The sequence below is a fragment of the Sciurus carolinensis genome, chromosome 7 (genome assembly GCF_902686445.1).
Source record: "Sciurus carolinensis chromosome 7, mSciCar1.2, whole genome shotgun sequence".
NCBI classification, from domain to species: domain Eukaryota; kingdom Metazoa; phylum Chordata; class Mammalia; order Rodentia; family Sciuridae; genus Sciurus; species Sciurus carolinensis.
In genome coordinates, this window is record NC_062219.1 from 28,412,837 (window position 1) to 28,440,002 (window position 27,166).

The following is a 27,166-nucleotide window of genomic DNA, read 5'->3' on the forward strand; positions in this document are numbered from 1 at the left end:
GGAGCATTGCAGAGTACAGGACCACAGGATTTGGGTGTGGAGCCATGGGCTCCTAGTTCAGTCTAATATGGAGAACATGCCTTTCTGGATGATGCCCCCAGGTCAGAGGTGGTCCCTATGAAATGTTCTCTGTGCCTCTTTTCCTTTGATCCAGTTTTCCATATTTGTCTGAGATGCTTGTCACTTTGAGGTTCAAGAATATAGGTATTTCCTTTTTATATCAGAGATTAAATTTTCCCTCTATTTTTTTTTTTTTTTTTTTTTTTTTTTTTTTTTGCGGTGCTGGGGATTGAACCCAGGGTGTTGTGCATGCAAGGCAGGCACTCTACCAACTGAGCTATATCCCCAGACCTCCCTCTATTTTTAATTTTTAAAATATTTTTGGGTCTTAAGAAACTGGGGGTGAAATAAAGCAATCCTTATTTTATCATCATCTACTACTAAGACTGCAAAATTTTCTCCTTACCCAAACCCTTTTAGTGATTTTATTCTCCTGGCAGATGAAATGTTATAATAGTACCAAAAACTGAATAACAAGAAGTTTAATTAGATATGATACTGATAGATGTGACGCCAATTGTATACATCTCCTGGATCAATGAAAAACAGGATCAAATGGGTAAAGAATCCAAGTAAGCTTTTGGAGAAGCACTTTTATACATTTAGCTATGTTTCCCACTGTATTCATAACATGTACACTGTCACAAACCTGAACCTGCTATCTGCTTTATGCTGTTTTTGGTTCTTGAAGCTGCTGCTTCATCTTATCATTTCACTTGTTAAGACTATCTGATAAAAGGAAACATGTTCTTGGAAAAAAAAAATCAGTGTTTCAAATGTCAAATTCAGCTAAGGTTTCAATCTTCTCTTCCCCTTTTTTCTTTTGTAGTATGACTACGAATATGATGAAAATGGAGACCGAGTCGTCTTAGGTAAAGGCACTTACGGGATAGTCTACGCAGGTCGAGACCTGAGCAACCAAGTCAGAATTGCTATTAAGGAAATCCCAGAGAGAGACAGCAGGTATAGTACTTGTGGCTAATAAAAGCCATTTTCAAGAGTACTTCAATTTGTTCATAGCATTTTAGAAAGTACTTGCTGATATTCTGATTATTGAAACTGAAAACTCCATTATGTTAATTAACTCAGTCTCAGCTTTATCTACTGCACTGTTCAGTAAGTCAAGTGCAAAACTCTGGTGGGGGAAAATAAAGCTCTTGTGGGGAAGGACACAACTTTTAAAGCCTGGAAAAGAGAATGGCCCTGTGTGTTATGTTGGGTAAATGTGGTTTGTTACTTGGGTAGATGGAGAATAAGCATGTAAAGCAGTTTCCAGTGCAGCATGTCAGGAGCCTGGAAATTGCCATTCCATCCTAACAAGTGGAAGGCTGAACAAAGCTGGTAAATCAACAGCTCTGAGGATTCATGGGTGAAGGGCGTGAGGTTGCCCCCATCTAGATAGACAGGTGGATATAGAAAGCCACCAGTCTCCAGAGCAGAGATCCATGTTTGGGAACCAGTTCTGGAACAGAGAAACCTGAACTCCAGTTGACACATGGGTAGAGGCCCCACGAGAACAAGTCTAAGTGTCAGGAACTCCAGGGGGACCCAGTCACGCTTTTGTAAGTCTTACCTTTTGAAGTTCTTCCACATTCTCAAAGTAAATATTGGAGAAAAATCCTGTTGTGCTTCTGGCCGGGAGAGAGGAAAAGAAGCCCTTTTAAAATACACCAGAGCACTTTATTCTTCTTAATAAGATCTGCCCTCAGGATAAACTGTTTTACCAGAGCCTTACCAAACTTGGGGACAGGAAATACCAAAAGCTAGCCTATTGTAGCCATCTTGTTCCACCTAAGGAGGGGTAAGAGATGACATACATATGAAGTTCGCAGGATACAAGCTCACTAAAAGACTGAGTCTTAATCATAGGATTATAGAATTCTTCCCCTCCCCAACCCCTTGTCACATTACTAAAGCCGGTTATTGCTATTATGTTACTCAGTACATCATGTCCACCTTTCAACAAAAAAATTATAAGGTGTACTAAAAGGCAAAAGAACACAGTTTGAAAAAAACTTCACAAGTATCAGATATGGCAGGCCCGCTGGAGTCAGCAGACTTGGAATTTAAAACAACTAAGATGAATACACTAAGGGTTCTAGTGGCAAAAGTAGAGAGCATGCAAGAATCGATGGTGATGTAAGCTCAGAAAAGGAAATTCTTAAACAGAATGAAAAGGAAATGCTAGAGGTAAAAAACACTGTAACAAGTGAAGAATTCCATGGCTTCATTAATAGACTGGACACAGTTGAGGAAAGAGCCTCTGAGCTTGAAGATGTGTATAGAGACACTTGCAGTAAAGCAAAGAAAAAAAAAGACAAAAAGGGGGGCAGGGTACGGGATCTAAGAATTGTGGAACAACTCCAAAAGATATAACCTGCGCTTAGTGGGACTACCAGAAGAAAAAGTGTGTGGTTTGAGCCACACACAGTAGGAACTTGTAGAAAATGGGATCGTTTTCAGCGGGGGGGAAAAGCCATTCAGGGAATGGAAAGCTCTGGTAAGAGTATTTTCTGTCGCTCGCTGCTCTGGTGCTCGACCTACGGTTTGTTTCTGCACCTAGTCATCCTCTCCTCTCTCAGCCTCATGATTTCTGAGGCTTCATGCCTTCTCTTAGGTTTCTCTTCTGTCCGACTGTGTGCCTACTCTCAATGGTGGATATGACCCACGTGTTTGTGTATTCAGTCTTCGAAGTGGGTTATTTATGAGTATTGTCCTTATTTATCCAGTCTATGTCATGGGCTTACTTTGTCCTCCCTCAGTCCACTCTTCTGTGGCCATGGTGATAAGTGTATATGATCAGCCTTCCTCAGAAAGGATACTCGCCCTAGCTCTGTGGGTCATCTGTCTACCCAATATCTCCTCTTGTATGTCTGCAGACATCTTGAGGTTGACATGGCCAAAGGTGAACCATGGAATTTTACCCCCATTATTACTCTCCCTGGATCATTCTCTGTGTCTGTTAACAGTACCCCAGCTGGCCAGCTGTTCCAGCGAAACAGGGTACATTTGTATTCCTGTTTCTCCCACGCTCCCCATCCACCCATCATTAGGCTGTACTCTCTGTTATCTCAACTTCTGTACCGTATCCTGAATCTTGCTGCCTTGCTGTTCTTTGCCATCTCCATGACTACGGCGCTAGTCTAAGTCAACTCTAACTCTCACTTGAACTCCTTACTAACTCTCTGTTTTTATTCTTTCCTTTGCCCTTAGTCCGTTGTCCTTCTTCAGGGTAAACAGAGGTCTTTCTGAAGTTAAAATCACATCATTGGTGAGAATGATGTGTCCCTGTAGGCAGAGGATGAGCATGTGGCAGGGGAGGGGGTTATGTAGGAAATCTCTGAACCTTGAGCACAGTTTTGCTGTGAGCCTAAAACTGCTATAAAAAATACAATCTATTAAAACACACACACACACATACACACCATGTCACTATGCCTAAAACCTTTCAGTGGATTCTTATTGCTGTGAGCCTGAAGCCCTGAACTGTTAGGTTGAACCACAAGGGAGGGGCAGCCACCTCCTTTGGAGCCTCTTCTCTGCTGGTGTCTCTGTCTACTGGTCACACCAAGATCAAATGAGATCTTGACAGGATTGCCTTACTGTCATTATTTAGGCCTCAATGCAGATCCCAAACCCTCAGAGAGGCCTTCTCTAATGCCCCACACTGAAGAAGACATCCTGCCAATGCAGGCACTGTCCCAGGTCCTAGCAGTTCATCCTTAGTGCTTGACCTTCTCAGTGGCCATTCTGCCTCCAGCCTCTGTATCTGCAATTCTAGAAGAAAAGGAAAACAAAGCTCTCTGGAAATGTCCAGCATGCTTCTACCTCTATTTCATTGACCCAAAGTGCCTGTTCCTCCCTACCAGCTTCCTAGTCAGCCATTTGTTTCCCAAATGGTCTAGGAAGAGGGAAGAACAGATAATAAGTGGGCAAACAGCTGCTGCTACATACCACATGTATAGTTCAACTCTCCTTATGCATATTTTTATAATACTATTCTAGGGTTTCTTGGTTGATTCACAAGGCATGCTTATGAATTCTTATGAAACAGTGATAGAAATTATTCACTAAATACCTAGAGTGATATATATGAAGTTGCCATATTAAAACTTTTGTTCACTATATCTAGAGGTTCTTAAGTAATATATACATATAATAGCTTTGAAATAATATGTAATTTAAAGGACTCATCACTGACAAATTGTTGAACTATATGTTAGCCACATCCCCTACTTTTCTTCCTCCAGAAGGATTTAAGTATGCACTAGAAAAAAAAAACAGTTTTGTTTTTTTTTTTTTTTTGGATACCAAGGATTGAACCTAGGGGTGCTTAACCACTGGGCCATATCCCCAGCCTTTTTCTCTTAGTTTTGAGACAGGATCTTGCTAAGTTGTGGAGGCTAACCTCGAACTTTTGATCCTACTGCTTCAGCCTTCCAAGATGCTGCGATTATAGGCATGTGCCAACCCGCCTGGTAGAAAAAAATCACTCTTAAAATCACCTTGTAGCTTAAGTTTACTCAAATGCCACTTTATATGTACAAAACACACCAGCACCAACAAAATGCTCTCTGTCCTGCCCCATGACATGCAGTTGGTAAAAGTGGGTTGTTCAAAAACACCTGGGTGCCAATCCCTTACCTTGAACAAATGATCCAGGACATCTAGTTCACCATGTAAAGAGATTAGAGAACCCTGTAATACTGTTAGTGTGAAGATAGAGCAAACAAGTGCTTCTGTCATTGTGCCCTGGAGAGTGTGGATAGCATCACAATGGATAATTGCTGAGGTAGTATGAGGGATGTAAATAATATATGATTAAACTACCACCTACAAAGAAGGATTGTGGCAACAACAGCAGTTTCTTCTGGTGGCTGGGGTGTGGCTCATTGGTCGAGCACATGCTTAGCATGCCTGAGTCCCTGGGTTTGATCCCCAGTACCACACAAACAAACCCCAAATCCCAGTTCCCCCTGAGTTTCCTTCACATTCTAAAAACACTTCATTAGTGAATTGTGGTTGTGAGAGGTGGTGCATTTAAGTACACACTCATAATCTATCCTTAGCTAGTTGTTAATCTTATATTGTCTTTCCCGTTAACACTCAACATACCTCTCCTATCAGTGTTCACCCAGCTATATACCAGGATCAACTGGGGAGCTTTTAAAACAGTGGATGTGCAAGTGCCACCTCCAGAAATTCTAGGTCGTCCTGGACATTGATGCTCTTTGCATTCAGGAGAGATAGATGCCTAGTCAATGTTGAAAACCACTTGTCCAGACAGTTTTCAGTGGAAATTTGACCTAGAGGGTGTGGTCTTGAGAAACCTATGGGTGAATATATTTTTCAAAACTAAATATATATATATATATATATATATGTATATATGTATGTATTCTATTATCTATACCATTTTTTTCTGTTGTTATAACTGATTGAAAAGAAAATGTGATCATCTTATAATTCCCATACTCAAGCATTATTTATTGACCTGCAAATATTGTCACTTCATCCTTACTTAGTGTTTCTCACTTGATGAAAATTACTGGGTATTCATAATGGCTTTCCATATTGGAAAAGGGTACTTATCCTTAGCTTGGTTGGACTCGTACTGTAAATTTTGACCTATCCTCGCTTTAAATAATGAGGTGGGGATATTTGCTTTTCCCAGATCTTAAATGTAAGCTTTCATGAATTATGAACTATTGTCAAAGTGTTTTTTGCTCTCACGGAAGAGGTAACTTGTGAATGTCTTCATTGTTGAGAGTCATTACCTAAGTGTCTTATTGGTAATACTATATATTGATATTTCTTGTTAACTTATTCAAATTATCAAAATGTTGTTACTGTCTCTAATACACTGGTAAAGGAATCACTTTAATAACTGCCCTTTTTAGTTCTGAGAGCAGTTCTAAAAAAATGAATAATGTATCTAAAACACAAAGTGTTTTTTGTTGTTGTTATTGGCTACTTAGTAATAGTATACAAAACATTATAAAAATTTATTTGAATAAATGAATATGGGTTTCATCAATTGCTAATTGCTTTAGCTTCAGTGCTTACCCGAAAAGCTTCTTGAAAGTAGTTTTATTCAATATCAACCAATTGTAGTGTTTGTTATCAGCATTCAAAAATAATCCATTCTGCTTTTATGAGTTTGTCATTGTGATACCAGCATTTCCTATGTATGACTAGGGCAAGTATGAGCATCAGGCATGCATTTAAGACGTTTTAGTGGTTAGTGCCTTTCACACCTGTGCTCCATTATTGAGTGTGTATGTATGTATATGCATGGGTATGTGTGTGTAAGGGAATAGCTTTTAGTCTCTATTTATCATTGCCGATGCCCTATCATTTAGCTTATTAGATAAAATTCATAGAAGGCCATTGATTTGGTCTTAGCTCCTACACTAGGTCCCAGCAGACCAATCCAAAATGGAGTCATTTATGCCCAGGTTTCATGTCACAAAACTAAACCTAAGCTATTTATTTGTAAGATCTGACCTCAGAAATCAAGAGAGAGTTGGTAGATAAATTTCCAAACAGACCAATTTTTCAAAAAACCAGAATGTTCATGGTAATTAACTGAAGGAGCTCAGTCAACCTGGGCCAGCATAAGAAAATTCCCTCTGCTTTAACCTGATGTTAATCAGTTGCTTTTTGTACTGTGCTATTTCCATGCTCCTTCTTAAGCTGTCAAAAAAGACAGCTATATCCCCAGCCTCCACCTTCCCCTTAACCCAACCATAGCTGCAGCCCCACAGAATTGACCTTATGAGAAATAAGTGCTTACCATGGTTGTTTTGATTTTACGTACAGTCATATGTTTAGTTGAGATTTTCAATTTATATTGCTTCAGTCTTCTGACATGCCCAGTAAAGTTCCTGTGTATTTGGACTGGATACTGCCTAGTTCTCAAATCACTGATAAAAGTCAATTAAATCTTTAAAATTCAATTTGTTGAAAATTCTTTCTTTGACAAGCTACATAGTAATTACCTTAGAGCTATGTTGAACACAAGATTGTTGTCTATAAACTTTGTAGTACTTCAAGTAATCATGAAAAGTGTTGCTCTGTTTCAGAAGTATAAAATACTTTCATAATTTGATAGAGCAACATACACCAATCACATGATTTTGAACTTTGGTTTGAAGTTGATCTTTCAGTGTGGAGGCTTATATTTGGAATTAGGTAAAAATCATGGTAAATAGGTTTGGTAGACACAGTAAGGTGAAGATTTTGAAGATATGGGTTCAGAGACTTGGAATCAAGATGGTTTTATGTTTTCTGCTGAAGAATTGGTGGACTTTTCAGGAACTTTTAGAATGAACCTTAAAGCTATTTGGAATTTCTGTCTTCCTGGGAAAGAGTCTCTTGGAATAGTAAAGTAGGCGAATTAGGCCAGTGGAATTGACAGGTCATGTTGGTTTAGACAGTGAGCTGTGTAGGTGATTTCTGTCCTCCTAGGTTCAAATCTTAAGTCTGTCACTAACTTTGTGGTCTTGGTCAAGTTAATCATTCTCTGTGAATTAATATTCTTATTTCTAAAATGGGCATCTTAATAGTCCTACCTTATTGATTGTGAGAAATGAGTTATTATATACAGGGAGCTTAGAACAGAGACTGACACCTTCCCCTTTTTATTTATTTATTTATTTATTTATTTATTTATTTATTTATTTATTTATTTATTTTTTGCAGTGCTGTGGATTGAACCCAGGGCCTTGTGCTTATGAGGCAAGCACTCTACCAACTGAGTTATATCCCCAGCTCCCACCTTCCCCTTAACCCAACCATAGCTGCAGCCCCACAGAATTGACCTTATGAGAAATAAGTACTTACCATGGTTGTTTTGATTTTACGTAGTCATATGTTTAGTTGAAATTTTCAATTTATATTGCTTCAGTTTATAACTAGAACCTGGCTGCATAATAGCTCATTGCCATTTGTGTGTCTTTCAGATACTCTCAGCCCCTGCATGAAGAAATAGCCTTGCATAAGCATTTGAAGCACAAAAATATTGTCCAGTATCTGGGCTCTTTCAGTGAGAATGGCTTTATTAAAATCTTCATGGAGCAGGTCCCAGGAGGTAAGAGTTGCTTTTCTTTCTTTCAAAAATATAAATTTCCAAGGCCTGGGAGAGGAGTAAAAGTCAATGAGATTTACTAGAGTACAGGTTTTAATTTATCTCCACCAAAAGCAAACTTAGGTATGTGACATTACCATGATATTTGTTTAGAGACAGTAAATAAATATTAGAATCATTTTAGTATCCATCATCATGAGTTGGATTAAAGTTAGCAATTGATTGGGCTTTTATTTAGGCTGTATTGATAGTGACCATCTTCAGAGTAGGGATATTTTTGTATTCATGTTTGAGCCCAGTTCCTGGGCCTCTGGGAGATCCAATGAATGTTGGCTTATGTTGACTTAAATCAGTGTCACATTATTAATATGCTTCAAAGAGCTCACTTGGATGACCTTATCTACTCTTTTCCTTTACAGGAAGTCTTTCTGCTCTCCTTCGTTCCAAATGGGGCCCATTAAAAGACAATGAGCAAACAATTGGCTTTTATACAAAGCAGATACTGGAAGGATTAAAATACCTCCATGACAATCAGATAGTTCACCGGGATATAAAGGTAGGAGACACCAGGATTCATTTTCATGAGTTCCTTGCTGGCTAATGGTTTTATTTGCCAAAGTCTCACTGTATTATGAATATTAATTAGTAACAGTGACTATTAAGTCAGTCTTGGAAACAGTAGAAATAAAAGATTTCACACTTCTCTTAATCAGTTATTTACACGCATGTGTTCTTTTGCATAAGGAACAGACTCCTTAGCCATGCTCACCCACTAGGCTGTGTTCTCACTGTGTGTGTGATGTTTTGTAGGAACTCTGTGGGGTGGGGTACACAGTATAAAGTCAGATAGGACATGCGCCCATTCTTAAGTTGCTAATAGCGATTGTCCCTGCCCATAATCGCTACTTATAAATATGTATTGAATCAGTGGATGAATGGTTAGAGGAAAAAAATTAATTAAAATCCTCTTTCTTACATATTCATGCACCGAACTACAGTTACAACTTATAGATTCTCTAAAATAACTAACAAATAGTAACTTTGGGGGCTGGGGAGATAGCTCAGTCGGTAGAGTGCTTGCCTTGCAAGCACGAGGCCCTGGGTTTGATCCTCAGTACCGCCAAAAAAAAAAAAAAAAAAAAAAAAAAAAAAAAAAAGTAACTTTGGATTTTCTTTAAAAAAGAATAAAAAAAATTTTTTTGAGTGGGGAGAATTTTCTTTACTCTCATTTTGTGTGACACCTCCCTCTTTTCCTCTTTATCCCTCCTACCTTTTCTTCCTTCCTCCCCTCTATCCTTTACTACATCTCAAGTGCAATGTTGAATAAAAGTTGTGAGAGTGGACATCATGGTTTTCTTAATCTTAGTGGGAAAGAATTCAGTATTTCATCATTAAGGGTAATGTAGATTTGGGTTTTTTTCTTGTTACTTTTCTTTTTAAAATTTTTTTATTTGTTCTAAGTAGTTATACTTGACAACAGAATGCATTTTGATTCATTGTACACAAATGGAGCACAACTCTTCATTTCTCTGGTCATACATGATGTAGAGTCCATATCATTCTTGCAATCTTACTGTTGTGGAAACGACAAGACAGCACTTGAAAAGGAGGAGAAACCAAACTTTATTTTACACTGGTGGACCCAGAGGAGATTAGCTCTCAAAAATTCTGAGCTCCTCTGACTAATTTTTCATACCATTTATAGGCTGTCTAGTGTCATACATTTTCTAGTCTAAAACAGTACATAATTGGACACAAGGTTTCAAAAAACAACATGATTATGTTTAAGGGTCTTCGAGTGAGAACTGTTTACAAAAGCAGACTGTGATAAAGGAAGCTGGCTTACAAGATCTTCTTTATCTTTAGCCTTGAGCCCCAGCTTCACAGGGGCATTTACACTTCAAAGCGATGTGGTTAGGTTGTGGGGAAAGTCCTTTACATTCTAAAAGGAAGGAGTAAATGGTACTAATTAGTTCTCTTGAAGCCCAGCTGGCGGGAACAAGGAGAGGGGAACTCTCACTCTCGGGGTACCGTCCTCAGTTTACCCACTACAATACCAGTACTTAGGTTAATAATGTCAATCTCATTCCACCATCTATCCCACCCCCTGCCCTCTTCCCTCCCCTCACTTGCCTCTGCCAAATCCAAAGTTCTTCCATTCATCCCCCACCCCCCACCCCCCATTTCGGATTGGCATCTACATATCAGAGGAAACATTTAGCCTGTGGTGTTTGGGGATTGGCTTATTTCCCTTAGCATAATATTCTCCAACTCCATCCATTTATCTGCAAATGCCATTATTTTATTTTCCTTTAAGGCTGAGTAATATTCCATTGTGTATATATGCCACAGTTCTTAAGGTTTGACTCTCAAAAGTAAGTTAATATCAGTACCCTAAAAGCAACTCGAATGCTCACTTATCTGTGATGTCCCTAAATATTCCAGGGAAAGAAATAGAACAACATAGAAAAGAAAGTGACTGGGGAGCTATGAAATTCATGTTTTATCTTACTGTGTTGTGTGCAAACTGTAGTGAGCTTTTGCCTGGGTTCATGTTCAACCTATGACCTGAGTAGCAGATTAAGCAGAAAATGATGTCCAGAATTTTCTCTTGAGATAAACTATTAACGAAGGGCAAAGAATGAGCATCCTTGTTAGTTCTAAGTACTCCTTTTTAAAAAAATGAATTTAAAAAGTTAACAACAAACAATTGAAGAAAGATAACATTGAAATCCTCTTTCCCCAGGGTGACAATGTATTGATTAACACCTATAGTGGTGTTCTCAAGATCTCTGACTTCGGAACATCAAAGAGGCTTGCTGGCATAAACCCATGTACTGAAACTTTTACTGGTATGTTTTTATGATAATGATACAGATCTTATATAATTAAAGAAATAATTGCTGAGTTTGAGCGTAAGGTGTGAGATAATCTGAGTTAGTGTTCTCACGCACATTAACCTTGGTGTCCTTTGATGCTCACAGAAAATGGTTACACCGGGTTTGGTCTGTCCCTCTTGGTTTTTGTGTGTTTATATGACTTGCTCACTCTCCTGCTTAATGCCACTGAAGATTATTTTTAATTCTGTTGTTATTTGTTCTTCTTTTCCTGTCACTGCATCTCTCCTGGTTGACCTACAGCCACTCTAACTCTGGCAAAATTACTTTTTTAAAAAACATTTTTTCTAGTCCAACCTCTCTGTGATTCTTACTCATACCCAAATCTCTTGCCATCTGGGTTCTGAATTCCCTCTTCCCTTCCCTGCTTTCTTCCTGGGATCTATTCCTCTACTCCACAATATAAATAACCGTTAAGATTTCAATTCAGAAAGAGGAAGTGACTCACCCTTTCAGAAGAAGGGTGAGGAGAGAGCTTTCCTGAAAAATTAGGCAATACAGCAGTTGAGCTGCTGCTAGTGCAAAGTCCTGGAAGGGTGGAGACAAAGTGACTTGGAGAAGGGCAGAGGTGACCGAGGGGAAAGTGGAGCTCAAGAGATGAATGACAGGGAGACAGGAAGGGCACCTGGGACTTCAGACCTGGTCTCTGCTCCAAGCTCTTATCATTTCATGATCCTGCTTCTCAGGAAGCATGAAGTCCTTGTTATTATTGTTGGCGGGTAGTGGGGAAGAAACCGAGCAAAAGGAAAAAGGTCATGACTAACCTGTGGTCTAATGCAAAGCAACATGGCCACACACCCCTGTTTCTGAATCCCATGAGGGAGGCAGAAGTGCCTCCATTTTGTAGGTGAGGAGTCCACTGGGAGTCAAGGGACACTGTGGCAGGGTCAGGACAACTCCTATGTGCTGGAACTGGGGTTTGCAACCTGCCCTCTGCTCTTTGTGCTCACCTGTTTCAACTTCCTCTCCACCTTGCTGGTGTCCTGTCAGCCTGGGAGGCAGAAAGGAGAGAGAGGAATTCCTTCAGTTTTTCCCTCAGGACATTCCTCATCAACCTGTCTAGCCAGGCCCTACCCTCAAGGCAGTGGGTCTTGTAGGCACAGAATTATGCATAGTTAGAATGCATTTTTTTCAATAAAATACATTCCAACCTATTAGCAGCTTTCAGTGTCTTTACATTTCTTTCCTCCTTCTCAACTTGGCAAAAGACATTTTAGATGCTGCCAAGACTCTAACTTCTGAGAGGAAAATCCCTACTTCCACATACTTTTTTGGGCAGGATGTTAATGTAATATCATCTGCTAATCTTGAAAACATTTTTTTTTTTTAAATTCCCTGAGGAGCTGTAAGAAAGCAGTCCTCACAGGGCCCTGTGCTTGTATGTCTCCCACTGTCCTCATGACTAAGCAGCTTACATCTCTCCCCAGCTCTGATGTGAGGGCCCTGGCATGTGGACCTTGATCCCTCAACACCCAAGGCTGCAAAGCCCTAACTTGGAGTCCCAGGTCACCTCTAATGAATGTAGTATAATGACTATGATTTGTTTCACCTCTTGGTGATTTTAGTGAGGGAAAAGGTAGCATAAACCATCGTTTATGGAGTACTTACTGTATACCTGGCTCCGTGCCAAGTGCTTTACACACATTGACATTCATACACCAAACCCTAATCATTAGCTATCATTATCCCAGTTTATGGTGAGAAAAGGTTCAAAGAGGTTAATAACTTGCCCAAGGTCACAAAACTAGTTAGTTCATAAAGCTGAGGTTTAAACGAGACTTAACATGCCAAACGGAATTACTTATCTTCTCCCCAAACCTGTTCTACCCACGCTCTTCCCTGTCTCAGTTGATGGCCACCCCACACCTGGAGTTATCCCCTGCTGGTTTCTCACACTCACCCAGTACTTCCACAGACTCCTGACTGTTCTCCTTCCACTTTCGCCCCCTACTGCCTGTTCTCAGTATAGCACCCAGAGTGATCCTGTCAAAAATTACAGCTTGCCCTCAGTGGCTTTCTGTTTCCTTCCAGAATAAACAAGTATCCAAGTCCGCCCAGTGGTGAACAAGACTCTGACCTGTTTGGGAGCCCATTCCCTCTCAGACCTCACTCCTAGTCTTCTCCTCCTGTTTACTCTCCTCCAGAAGCACATGCCTCCTGCCTTCCCTTCATGACTCCAGGCTGGGTCCTGCTGCAGGGCCTTTGCACAAGCTTCTCCTGCCAGTAACTCTCTTCTTGCAGCTACTTGCATGACTTTATCTTCTTCAAGCCTTGACTCAGATGTCACCTGCATACACCGTATTTAAAATGGTAGTCTTCCTGGACACTGCTCAACCCCTATACTGTTTTCGTTATTGTTTGTTTGTTTTAGTCATAGCATATCATATTTCTACTATGCTATATAATTTATTTATTATACCAGCAGTATATTATCTATTATCTATCTTGTATTGCAAAAATGTAAGTTCTGTAAGTCCAGGAATTTCTTTTACTGCACTGTTAAAATATTAGTTTTTTTTTGTTTGTTTTGTTTTTTGTTTTTTGGTAGTAGGGATTAAGCCTATGGGTCTTAGGCAGTGAGCTACATCCCCAGCATTTATTTATTTATTTATTTATTTATTTTTTATTTTGAAACAGGGTGACAGGGTCTCACTCAGTTGCCCAGGCTGACCTTGAGCTTGCTATCCTCCTGCCTTCGCCTCCCAGCTTGCTGGGATTAGAGGCAAGTGCCCTGCACCTGGCCCTCCACTGTGGTACTCCAAGTGCCTAGAGCAGGGCCTGACTGGTGTTGGGTCCTTAGCATAGATCTACTGGATGAATGAATGAACACACTGTGACATCAAAGATTGTGCTGTTGACCATTAAGCTGACCTCCCAAGATAGTTGCAGCATCAAAGAAATTCTAAAATTGATATCTAACAGTATTTTTTTTTTTTTAAATTTGGAGTGTAGGTAGGTGAAGTTGGAGTTGACACTCTGACTTGTTTTCCTTAGCTTGATGTTTGCATTTGCTTGTATTTTTAGAGTCTAGTTCTGTAAGTCTCTTTGTATTAAAACATTGGGTCTAGGGGTATAGCACAGGGGTCGAGCTCTTGCTTAGCATTCATGTTGCCCTGGTTCAATCCCCAGCACTCCTCCAAAAAAATATGTGTCATATGTTTGTGGAGTAAATAGAGAAACAAATCTGAATATTAATTAATTAATTACAGTTTTCCTGTAAATCACATATGAAGTATTCATTGAAGATGTCATCTGTATTTGTCAAAATGTCCATTTGATTATGAATCAGAAATACTGAAGTAGGTCTTTGGCAAACACCTTGGGATTTGCAGTAATTGGGCATGGATGGGTTCCTGGTTTTTTTGTCACTTGTTCAATGAGGGAGAGAAGACCCAACTGGTAGATAGAGCTATTTTTTTTTTCATATTTTTTGGTGCATTATGGTTGTGCACAGTGGTGATTTGTTGTTATGTATTTGTACAAGCACACAGTATAACAATATAGTTTGGTCAATATCATTCCTCAGTATTTCCCCTTTCTGTCCTGTCCTCCTTCCCCCTGGTCCCTTTCCTCTATGCTACTGATCAGATAGAGCTCTTTTAACTAATAGCTGATTGATAAACATATTGTATGAATTATTGTTAGCATTACTTGAATTGTCCCAATCTTTAAGATTTACTGTATTTTTTGATTAGTTGTAATTGCCACTCAGGTATTCGTGATAATAATTTCTCTTCACCAATTCTGTCATAGACCTAGAAACAACAAAAGGGAGTATAGGTTTCAACACAGATTTTCTAAAAGCCCTTTTGACTTTATTTAAACTATAAAAATTTGTCACTTGGGAAAAAACTATTAATGAAGAGAAATCGTAACAGTTTTATACTAAGGGAGAGCATGGCTGCCTTCTTCTTGGCAAGGAGAAAGGCTTTCCTCTGGTAATTTTGCCAGTTTAAGCCGAGTGTACATATGTAGAGTTGTATGTGAACATGAATTTGAGCTCCTGTTATGTGGAGAATAAACCTCACAAGGTAATAATACTTGAAAAAAAAAGACACTTATTTTTATGAACAACAGTCAGTTTTTAGTCTTAGTGGACTTCATGGAATCAATTTGGAGGAATTTTACATCACAGTTTTCCTGTAAATCACATATGAAGTATTCATTGAAGGTGTCATCTGTATTTATCAAAATGTCCGTTTGATGATGAATCAGAAATACTGAAGTAGGTCTTTGGCAAACACCTTGGGATTTGCAGTAATTGGGCATGGATGGGTTCCTGTTTGCTGATTATGTTATTCATGTGAGTGTATCACAGATGGGGGATAGGGCGACTGTATTAGCTTTCTGTCACTGTGACAAAATACCTGAGAACAACACCTTAAAGGAGGAAGGATTTATTTTGGCTCACAGTTTTGGAAGTTTCAGTCCGTGGTTGATTGGTTCCATCACTTTGGACCTGTGCTGAGATAGGACGTCAGGAATAGAGCAACAGCTGCTCACCTCAGGGTGGCAGGGAAGCAGTGAGAGAAGAGGAGCCAGGGTCCAATGTCCTCTTCAAGGGTGCCCCCCTGATGACCTAACTTCCTTCCAGTAGGCCCCACTTCTTAAAGGTTCCACCACCTCCCAGTAATACCATCCGCTGGGGATGAAGCCTTTAACCATAACAGTGACATTACGTTCCTGTTCATACTCCTGACCCAGCCCCATTCTAGGCGTAGTAAAGTCCAAGTCTTGCCTGCCATTTGGGTCACTGAGTTCATTGTACTTGAGTGTTTCCCTGGGAGGTACCAGGCCGGGCTAGAGCCAGGGGCTCCCAGCTCCTCAATTAGTACTCTTCCCCTTCATACAGCCCTCTTATTCTGATTTCATGCAGCCTTTTATCTCTCTCTTTTTCATTTTGTTCTTACTGGTGCTATGTGGGGGTTTTTCTCTGCTAATGGCTCATGACATTTTATTGATTTGTTGAATCTGTTTTTTCATGAATGTCAGATGCACAGCAGGAGTCAGGTGTATTTGATTTACAGAATAGAGTGTATCAGAAGTTATTTGCATTGTTTTTCACCATGATTTTCAAAATCTTAAGGCTGCCATGTTTAAGAAACAAGAATGACTTCCTTTTTCCTTTTTTTTTTTTTTTTAATTTTAAAAAAAGTTGAAGCCAGACATAGTGGCATACCCCTATAGTCCCAGAGACTCAGGAGACTAAAACAGGAGAATCTCAAATTTGAGGTCTAACTAAGCATCTTTGTGAAACTCTCAGCAACTAAGTGAGACCCTGTCTCAAAATGAAAAATAAAAAGGGATGGGTACAGCTCATTGATAGAGCACCCCTGGGTTCAATTCCCAGTAATAAAAAAAAAGAAAGAAGAAATTAGCACATGAAAACTTATATATATTTATGGCGTACCACAGGATGTTTTGATACCCATATACTTCCTATAGTGTTCAAATCAGGGTAAGCATGTTTATCTCCTCAAACATTTATCATTTCTTTATGGTGAAAGCATTTGAAATTCCCTCTTGTAGTTTTTTTTTCTTTTTCTTTCTTTCTTTTTTTAAAAATGTTATCATTCTCTGTAGCTGCCTCCTATGCAGAACTTCTTTCTCCTATCTAACTAGGTCTTCCTACTTGTTACCAACCTTTCCCTGTTCCTTTCCTACTTGTTACCAACCTTTCCCTGTTCCTCTCTTCTCACTTTTTTCTCTGGTAACCACTGTTCTGCCTCTAGAGGTCAACCTTTGTAGATTGCACGTATGAGTGAGATCATGTGGGATTTGTCTCTCTATACCTGACTTATTTAACAAAAGGACTTCCAGAATGAAAACAGAGCTAAGCATTCAGTTCAGGAACTGAGAAATATAGATCTAAGGAACTGGATGAATGACTAGATTTTTTCCAGGAAAAGATTAGAAGTATACATCATAGCAGTCTTCATGTATTTGAAGAACTGAACACAGAAAATGTATTGATGTATTCTCTGTCATTTTCAAAAGACTCATGGTTAGAAGTCTCTGAGCGAGTCCAAGGGAACGATGCCTTGGTTACACTCCCCCATCTAAGGAGTGAGAATGGTCATCATCATGACCAAATGATGGTATTGAACTATTTCTGTGTCACTGATAAAATCCATTATAGAAATTGCTATTTCTACTTTTCTAAATAGCAGAAGAAACTGGAACTCAAAGATGAGCTATTAGGACCGGAATCGTGTTTTTAAAGTTGTCTTACTTGGAAAAATTGAAGCTGTCATTAGATATCTGTTTTCTTTTTTTAAAGTAGAAATGTGTTTGGTGTGCTTTCAGGTACCCTTCAGTATATGGCACCAGAAATAATCGATAAAGGACCACGAGGCTATGGAAAAGCAGCAGACATTTGGTCTTTGGGCTGCACAATCATTGAAATGGCCACAGGAAAACCACCGTTTTATGAACTAGGAGAGCCACAAGCAGCCATGTTCAAGGTCACATTTCATATTACCTTAAAGGGATCAAGCTTCTCATAGCTACTGGATGGCCTTTGTGCTCTATGTGTGTATATCATATTTTGCTTGGGAAAGGAGTCTAAGTAAGCAGGAGATGAGAGCACATTCAAGTCTGAGAAGATCCCTTCTCCCCAGAGACAGGCCTCCGCCTTTCCCATGGCATCTCTCTGTAGTGGTTTTCTCAGCTCCAAAGTGAGAGTCAGTAGAACTTCCTTTGACCACCTTCCGGCAGCACAGCAGAAATCACACCACTGTGTGGAAAGTGAGTTAGGCTGTTTGGGAGACTGTCTGAATATTTTCCGTGGAAGAAGATATAGGAACATTTTTTCCCAATTAAGTATTCAATCAAATCAATATCTTCCTTTATTTCTCTACCATAATAGTTTGGAAGTTCATTTTTTAAAAGGGCATAATTACCATTTTAAATCAGTCAGTCTTATTCTTCAAAATCAGTTGGCTAGCCTGGTAATTGACTGATAAGTAATTCTTTGGGGCACGGGAAGCAGCCCCAGTTCCCAAAGTAGGAGGCACTGATGGAAAGAGACCCGAGAGAGCCATGGCCACAGGCCTGGGATCTGAGGACTAGGTGTGGCAGAAACCTGAGTCCCTTGTAGCCTACCCTTGCCAGAGGCTAGGCAAGTGGGAAATTCAAAATGGAAAAGTGTTCTTCTCTAATGCAGAGGACGTCTGAGGATCACTGTTACCCTCTGCCTGCCCCTGGCTGCGTTTCTGGCCCTTGTTCATTTGCATTTGGCTTCCCATGAGGGGCCATGGTGTACACAGCTCCCGTGTTTGTGCCAAGTGTGGCTTTACATTTGAAGGCAGTGCAGTGGGATGCTGCTGATGTACAAATGAGGACTGTGACCCAGTCTGAAAGAGTCAGACAGGCACTAAGAACAGCCTTTCTTGACAGGAAGGAAGACTTTTTATTCTTGTCCCATCTTCAGGGCCTCCCTCTGAAGTGCTGCTTCATTACCCGTTAGTGCAGTGATCATTGGGAAACATGCCTTTGTCTCAGTTGGGCCCGCCTTGTCTGTGCATGGGAGGTGACGCCGTCTTAAAACGAAGTGATCACATGGACTCTGACACTGACAGTGTTCAGAGCCAAGCTTTAGCCTGGATCAGGATACTTGAGACGTGGGGCAAATTACCTAATCTCCTTGTACATCAGTTTACTCACCTACAAAATGGGAATAAACATAGTACCAAACAGGAGTGAGGTATATATGAGTTAATATATGCAAAACTCTAAGAATAGCTTCTGACACATAGTAAATGCTATGTAAGTAATTATAGATTATTATTTATATAAAAATAAATTTATGTAAGCTTTATAATACCAAAAATATGTCCTTGGAAGATTTTCTCTGTACTAATACATGAAAAGATCATTAAAATCTTTTTGTGTATGTGGGTACCAGGGCTTAAACCCAGGAGCACTCTACCACTGAGCTACACCGCCACCCCTTTTTATTTATTTTTTTGAGATAGGTCTCATTGAGTTGCCCAGGCTGGCCCTGAACTGGTGATCCTCTTGTCTTAGCCACCCGAGTTGCTGGGATGACAGGCATGCGCCACTGAGCTCAGCCCCAAATTTTTTAGAATAGCAGCTATGAGAAGTGAATTCTAATTGTGATAAAAATTACTATTTGTTTATTTCAAAGTAGCTTTAAATATCTCTTAGTGGAGGTTATTTGAGAGAGGGGAAATATTTACAAATTATATAATAGGGAAAAGAACATGGACTATATCCCAAGCAAAGCAAGGTTCAAATCCCAGGTCTGTCTTTCCATAATCAAGTAACCTCAGCCCATCTAAGCCTTATTTTCCTCACTTATTTTAAGAGGTATATTATTTAATCCACTGGATTATTAGGAGGATTCAAGGAGATTCATAAAGGGAAAACCTAAGCACAAGACCTGGCATATAGCTATTGTGAGCAAACCAGTCGTTTGAATTAAAAAAACTTTTTAAAGCTGGGCACAGTGGCACATGCCTGTAATCCTAGCTACTCAGGCTGAGGCAGGAGGATCATGAGTTCAAATCCAGCCTCAGCAAAAGCAAGGTGCTAAGCAACTCAGTGATACCCCGTTTCTAAATAAAATATAAAATAGGGCTGGGGATGTGGCTCAGTGTCAGCTGCCCCTGAGTTCAATAACTGGTACTCCACCTCCCTCCAAAAAAATTTTTTTTGAATGACAAGGTACTAAAGTGCTCTAAAGTTTTAGTACTTCATAGTGGTGCCTTCTATCTTCTCCATGTGTGTTCAGAAGCTCTCTGTAAGCTCTCTGTAACCTACAGAAAGTGCATCGACAGACTTGGAGCTTGTAATATGATAAGGGGACAAGTGATAGGCCCCTGAACTCAGGTGATAAGATGCTCACTCAGAAGATACATTGTGCTTTTTCTGTCCATGCCTTAGGTTGGGATGTTTAAAGTCCACCCTGAGATTCCAGAGTCCATGTCTGCAGAGGCTAAAGCTTTCATATTGAAATGTTTTGAACCAGACCCAGACAAGAGAGCCTGTGCTAATGAACTGCTTGTTGATGAATTCTTAAAAGTTTCCAGCAAAAAGAAAAAGACACAACCCAAGTTTTCAGGTATGTAGTTGCATTGAAGAGGATCTGGGTCAGAGTTTCTACATACTAAGCTTTTTAAGATGGAAGAATTTTACAGAAATAAAATTGTCTGTTTACATATTGCTAGAAATTGTTATAAACTATGTTCTCAGGCATATGTTTCCAATATCAGGGAGCCATGTCTCCATCTATTTTACAAATGCTGAGGCCTCAAACACCAGTGATCTTCCAGCACACAGTAGGTGGTTTAGTATATCAACATTTTATTTATTTATATATTTTTTTAAGACAAGGTTTTGTTAAGTTGCTTTGGGCCTCACTAAGTTGCTGAGGCTGGCCTTGAGTTTGTGATCCTCCTGCCTCAGCCTCCTGAGTCACTGGGATTACAGGTATGCACCACTGCATCCAGCTAGCATTTATAAGTATTCTAGCCTTGAGTTCCTAAGGTTAAAGTCTACAAGAGGTGAAATGTAGCCTTCTAGAACTGAAACCCCAGTTTACACTAATGAACTATTGGGCTATTAGAGAGCTGTTGAACTTCCAAGCCATCGAGGTAATACATTCTTTTAACATTAGTAAAAAATACATGCTACCCCTAAGAACCTATCTTTCTGAATAATTAAATTACCTCCCCCAGAAAATGAAGAAAAGAAGATTGACAGCTAAAAATAAAACAGCAGTATAAAAATCAATTGTCTTTTTGCAATAATTTCCATAACTCATTTCAGTAAGAAAACAAGTAGAGGATCCATTTATTCATGGAATTTCTAATATTTGTATTGGATGAATGGGCAGATTGAATGTTCGGGAAAGACATCGATCCTATTTCAAGATGCTTTTTGTTGATATCTCATTTTAACAAGGCCAACATGTGCTTATGCTGCTGTTTGCTTTTCTTTCCACAGCACTTTCAGCTGGATCAAATGGTGAGTTTGTTTGCCCATTGAGCAGAGGGCTGTCATTTCTCGTCCCTCCATAAGTAGCCACAACTGTACTCCTTGCTTACATGGGGTGTGGGGCATGGGCTTCTGAGTACTAAGGAGGTGTGCTGCTGTAAGCCTGCCTGGGCTTATTGCTTCAGAAACCTGTTCCCTTTCTCTTTCATAAGGGAGGCCTAAATTGTTGTTCCCTAAATACAAGATGGTGACTGTGTTTTTGAAGTCTTCAATTTGAGTGAAGTCCATGTTTTCTTATGTAGGAGCCTGTCGGCCACCTAATGGCTTTCTTGTGAGAAATTTCAGTGCCAGATACCTTCCTCTTTTGCCTTTGGGGTGGTAATACATTCTGTTTTAGTGGGTCAGGGTGTTTTTTTTTTTTTTGGTTTTCTCAAGTTGGCTTTTGCATATCATAACCAGGAAGGTAGATTTGCTCTAGAAAGAGCATTTCAAAGAATTATAAAGAGAGGAACATGTTTGGGATTCTTCTGTGTTGGATGAGCAGGGGTCTTAAGATCCATTGTGCATAGGTTCTGTGGGCCAAGTGAGGGAGGTTTTAGCAGGTGCTTTGGATACTTCAAAGCCAGTACCCAGAGTAGAGAGAGACTCCTTAGTTGGGGGTCCCTGAGCAGTCTTTCCTGTTTTCCTTCTGGATTCTGAGAGTCAGGGTGGAGGGACCTCTGAGAAGAGACATTCCCCACACACTTGGTTTCTGCATGAGCCTCAAGGCCCCTGGGAGACAGTCACCCCACTTTCCCAGGGTACCCTGCAGGGCCGCCAGCCTTCTGCACCATCTGCCTTTGGTGTTGTCAGAAGTCAGTTCTGATCCCACTGAGCCACTTTCTAGGTGTATGACACACAGCAGGGTACTTGTCTTGGCTGTCATTCTGAGCTGGTAGCAATGTCTACTTCACAGAGTTGGTTCTGAAAATAAAATAAGATAATATCCTAGGAGAGCTTTGGAGCCGTGCCCAGAAACTCCCTCCATGGTTGTTTTATTCCTTCCATATGTCAAGGTTTTCATTCACAGGAAACGGATTCCTGTGGCACATAATCGGAATGGCAGCTCCTGTGAACTCAGCTACGCACGCCCAGGGAGCTGGCCGCTCTGCCCAGGGGCTTCTCAGCGAGCTTGTGCTTGGAGTGAGTGTGGGGTGGAAGGTACACATCTGCTGAGTGCTAGCCAGTGGTTCCTGCGTGCCTCTCGCCATCTGTGCTCAGGGCAGTTCAACAGCCACCTGGACTCTGCACTGACCTTACAGCCTGGCCCTGCTTTACGTGCTACAGGATCTCTCTTCAGTCAGAATTAAGGGGATGGGTGTCAGCGCTGAGTTCCCTTTTTGACTAGGTGGCCTTGAACGTGCCCTACCCTGTGTCACCTCATCTGCCCAGTGGGTTTGGTTAGATCTCTGGCTCATGGGGTTGTTGGGAGGATTAAATGAGACGTGTGTCACATGCGTCGCCCAACAAGCACTTCGCCAGGTGGTTGTCGTATCTCATATTGTTGTTCTCCTTTTCTTGGTCTGGTCTGTGCTCAGTGGCCTGTTGAGAATTGTGGACCCAGCATGAAGGTCCCCCTGCCCTTTCCCAGGGGCCCTCTGGATTCTCCCCAGTCAGAACTTCCTTCAGCCTCATGAATTCCTTTTAACCCTCTTCCCCCACTGACCACCCTTCCTTGGTCTGACCCCCTTACCTGAGACAGGGACTTGGAACTAGAAAAAATGGGCAGCCCCCAGCTCCCCACGTAATTAGCTTATTCAGACTCAGCTGAAGGAGCATCATTAGAGGGGCTATGGGGCTCGTGAGCATGTCCCTCCTCCTCAGAAAGGCAAGACACACGTGCTAATTAGGAGTGAAGTTCCATTTGACTGTTCTCCGGTGTTACTGAGCATCTTCAGGCTTCCTGTTAATTACAACCTATGACCATGATCTTACCTTCCTCTCCTTCCAGATGAATATAAGTGACAGGTCTCTTCCTTCTCCAGGCATCTTGTAAAGATTATGTACCTGTTTCAGTGTGTAGAGCAGACTGCCTCCGTGCCTCTGGACCTCTGCCTTCAGTAACTACACTTGTTTCCTTTCGGAAAGGGGCAGGAGTTGGGAGGTAGTGTTGGTGAGGCCCTCCTTCCCCTTCAGGTTAACCATATTGGACAGAGAAGCCACTGATAGATCATTCTGCTAGCTGTGTGGAGGATGGTTTATTTAGTAACATCTGTTCATAACACTTTTATATCCCTCCCTATACTTTGTGCTAGGAATGTAGCAGTGACTCACACAGGCCCAGATCCTGTCTGCATGGATCACTTAGGGTGTAGGTTAAAAAGTTAAGATGATTGACCCTTTGCAGAATCTGGAATTGGAACCTGGAATTCTGTACTTTCATCAAATCCAGATAACTTAAAGTCACTAAAATGTGAGAACCATATTTCAGTGTTTGGGCCAACTGGAGGTGGAGGTAGGCTGACCAGGGAAGAGACTGTGTTGGGGCAGGGCTTTGTCCCTGATTGTTCTTGGAAGGAAGAACCATGCGGGTCCCTTTGCTTAAGAAAAGCTTTTAGGCTCAGAGGCTACCTTCATAGCAACGAAACAGTTCCCACTTTCTCAGAGCAAGAACGTATGCAGTTCCTTAAGGTTAGAGTCATCTCCCCCCCAGTCAGGAGCTCACAGCACTGAGGTTTGTAGACTGCCCACCCCCCAACCCACCCCTGGCCTCTTGATAAAGCCATCTCTTGGGGAATCTTGGACTCACACTCCTTCCCATCGACCCCTAACATGGAGCAATAAGAATCACCCTTCAGAGACACACCTGTGCATGACCTATCCTCAGAGAGGTCCACCCAGCCTCTTACAGATCGTTCACAGCCAGCCCCATAGCAGAGGCCTTCTTAGCAGTTGGCAAGACATTGGCAGTAAGCCCGCCGGTGACTGGAAATCCTGTCAGGTGCCATTCATGCAGTCTGAGAACCCAGTCACACCCATGGACTGATGTCTTGGGATTCGTGACTGTGCTATTCAGGACCTGTCTCTTGCTTCTCTAGAAATAGGTATTGAGCTTATTTTCATTGACAGTGACAGCTACCACAGAATGCCCTGTGGTTTTCTATAAACCTCAAAATCTCTAGAACATGAGAAGCTAGGAAGCCCTGCAGTGGCTTTGATCTTATTTCCACCACAAACTTACAAAACTACTGCCCAAAGACCCCTTTCCACTCCTTGCAATAGAGAAAGCATTCATCTTCCTCTAAAGGCCAAACTCCCTGGTGAGTCCTGGATCCTACACCTGCTTCCTCTCAGCTTCTGCCTTTCCAGATAAGTTCCATATCCAACATGTTCTGTCCTGAACTCATCTTCCCCTGACACCCCTTTGGCTAACGCCCCAAATTTGTTTACTCCCCATCACAGCTTCACGTCTTGAAGTACTATCTTCTCATGTGCTCCACTTTGTTCCTGACAGTCTAGAGTTTTCCCTTCCACACGATCGCTGAACCTGCTCTAATCAAGTTTGCCAGTGAGATCTCCATAGTCAAATCCAGCAAGTACTTTTCTCCATTTGGTCCTCAGTTTCTGGCCCAGGTGACTGTCCTCTCCTGCTTTAGCCCTCTCCTATGTGGGCTTCCTCAACACCTGATGTCCTCCATTCCCATGGCTGTTCTTGTCATTTTCCTTTTCTGCCTCTGCTTCCTCCCTTTTTCCTCTAAATGTTGGTGTTCTGAAGCACCAGGTGCTCTTCCCATCTTTCCCTAAATTTTATCATCCTTTGCTTCAAATGTCATCTAGAGTGTAGGCTATGAAGTTCATTTCTCTAGACCAGTTTTCCTCTGAGTCCCAGACTCATACCTAGTTGCCTTCTTTGTTCCTCCAGCTGACCTGTCAAATGACACCCTTCCCAAAGAAAAGAATTTCCCCTTTAACCTGTATTCCCTTTCATGGTGGTATATGAATAGTACATGTCTCCTTTCATTATCTTAAGCCGGAAACCTTGGGGTCATTTTTTGATTTCTCATTTTTACACCCTTCACTCCAATCCACTAGCAAGTCCTGTTGGCTTCCCAACAGGTAGTCTGTCATCAGGGACTCTGCGTTGGATGAGTCAATGCATGGGCCACACAGAGAAGGGGAGTCAGTCTGGAAACAGTTCAGGCAGAGGAGGAATCAGGGCTGTACACACAGGGCATGCAGAACACCCGGAAGTCCCTTTATTTCCTAGATGAGCCATAATGACCCGTGCTGAGTTTCAACCTTAGCATACACAGTTTTTCCTCATTGGGTCTCCTTTTAGGCAATCAGTATCCATAGCAACCTTAAAATTCAGTTATGACCCAGGCCTTCTTATTACTGGGCAATCAAACCACACACTGAAAGGAAAAAGGCAGGGTAATTTAAGGCTTCACTCCCTCTCTTCTTTAGCTACACACACTTACAAAAAACATCGTAGGAGCCCTGCACCCCAAATCTAGTAGTATTCTAGACAGAATTCTATCTAGAAGAAGCATTGCTTTTATTTTTGAAATGTAAATGATGCTTGCCTGCCTTTCTGATTGTCATGTGCATTGTAAAGAGGATCGCCCATTGTGGGCCGCTGCAGAAACCCCCCTGGTACCAGTGAGCCCCCTGGAGGAAAGGGATTCCTTAGGAAAGAGATTGGCTGTTCCACTCAGCCGAGAGACTGGTGGGAGCATCCTTCAGCTATCTTTTTCCATTGGCAACGTTGAGCGCAGGGCCCTGACAACTCAGAGCCACGGAAATCTCGTTTCCAGGCAATTCTTTTGTCCATTCTGTAATCTGTTTCCCCGGATGCAATTGGTGTTGTCTCTGGAGTGAAACAGAGCACACCACGGACTTAGACCACCTCCAGAAATGTCCTCTCACAAGCAGGCTCCCCAACCAACTTTTCCTCTACAACTCTACCGCTCATTAACAGCGAGAGGCCACCTGTCTGCTTTCAGCTGTAGCAGCACTGGCTAAAATATGGCCCATGAAATATTAGGCCCATGAGCTACTCCAGAAAAAAGAAATTCCACAAGCAAGTGAATTTTGGAAGTTGCTACCTGTTGGACACTTGGCCTGCCGTGTGTCTTCAGTGTACTCATTTGAGCTTCTCTCTAAAATTAAATAAGATACTGTGGTATTTAATTGATAAATTTGACATTTCTTGGCTTCCTCTTGCTTCCTGCCTTCTCCTGTGTTCAGTTTCAGAACATTTAAATAACAACAGATAGGTCAATTAGTTCATCCTTGGGAGACTTTCCAGTTCTGACCAGTAAGATTGTTTATCCCTGAGATCAACTATCCCTAGAAGTTTCTCCTCCCCATAGGTGAAACCAAAGCTGTACTACTATGACACCTGCTTCCTTTACCTGGCCTACATGTGGGATAGGCCAATGGAACAGGCCTAATGGCATCTATAATATAACCAGTGGGCAGGATGTGCCCTACCTCAAGATTGTATCACTTGTGATGCTCCTGGATATGGTTAGATCCTTTCCAAGACTGATTTTTTTTTGGAAGAGCTTCCCAGTGTCAGGGATAATATGTTTTCAGAGACATGTTCCTTCCTGCTATGTAATGGGATTTTTTTTTTTTTCTTCTTTGGGAAGATGAAATAACCAAATGCATTATTAGGTAAATCAAGTTCTTAGTAAAGTGGTGTTGCTACCTATTGAATATTTGCTTGTGAAAAAAATATTAATAGCATCTTTCTGATTATAAAAATATTAATTATTGCTGAAATTTGAAAAAATAAAATCAGTTATTTTCACATCTTCTAGAAATAACTATCATTAATATTTTGACACATTTTACATATTTTCTTGTGTTATATATACAACAAATAATACAGCATATATGGAGCCTAAAAATAGTTGAAGAAAGAGAAGGAAATGGAGGGGAAGAGGGAAAGGAGAATAAGGAAGGAAGGGAAGAAAGGAAGAAAGAAAGGAGAGGAAGGAAGGGAGGGAGACCCAGTGGGGAGGGAGGAGAAGAAAGAGGGAAGGAATGTAGGTACGTGAAGGCTGATCTAGCTTCCAGACATTTGTAAATCAGAGATGAGGGATGAATGATCATAAGTGTGTCCATTTGTCTGATCAAAGTACTAACAGCCCCCACCCCTCCTGGCTGATGG

At 41.1% G+C, this 27,166-nt stretch overlaps 1 protein-coding gene across 2 annotated transcripts in view; it reads left to right on the forward strand.

The window, feature by feature from the left end:
* Map3k5 (mitogen-activated protein kinase kinase kinase 5) overlaps positions 1-27,166 on the forward strand; it is a 216,335-nt gene that overhangs the window by 155,606 nt on the left and 33,563 nt on the right. For both annotated transcript variants that reach the window (XM_047558138.1, XM_047558139.1), the window contains exons 15-21: positions 890-1,023; positions 8,025-8,152; positions 8,569-8,705; positions 10,896-11,001; positions 17,353-17,510; positions 19,954-20,131; positions 21,016-21,036. In XM_047558138.1, the coding sequence (XP_047414094.1) occupies positions 890-1,023; positions 8,025-8,152; positions 8,569-8,705; positions 10,896-11,001; positions 17,353-17,510; positions 19,954-20,131; positions 21,016-21,036 (862 nt within the window). The remainder of the gene's footprint in view (positions 1-889; positions 1,024-8,024; positions 8,153-8,568; positions 8,706-10,895; positions 11,002-17,352; positions 17,511-19,953; positions 20,132-21,015; positions 21,037-27,166) is intronic.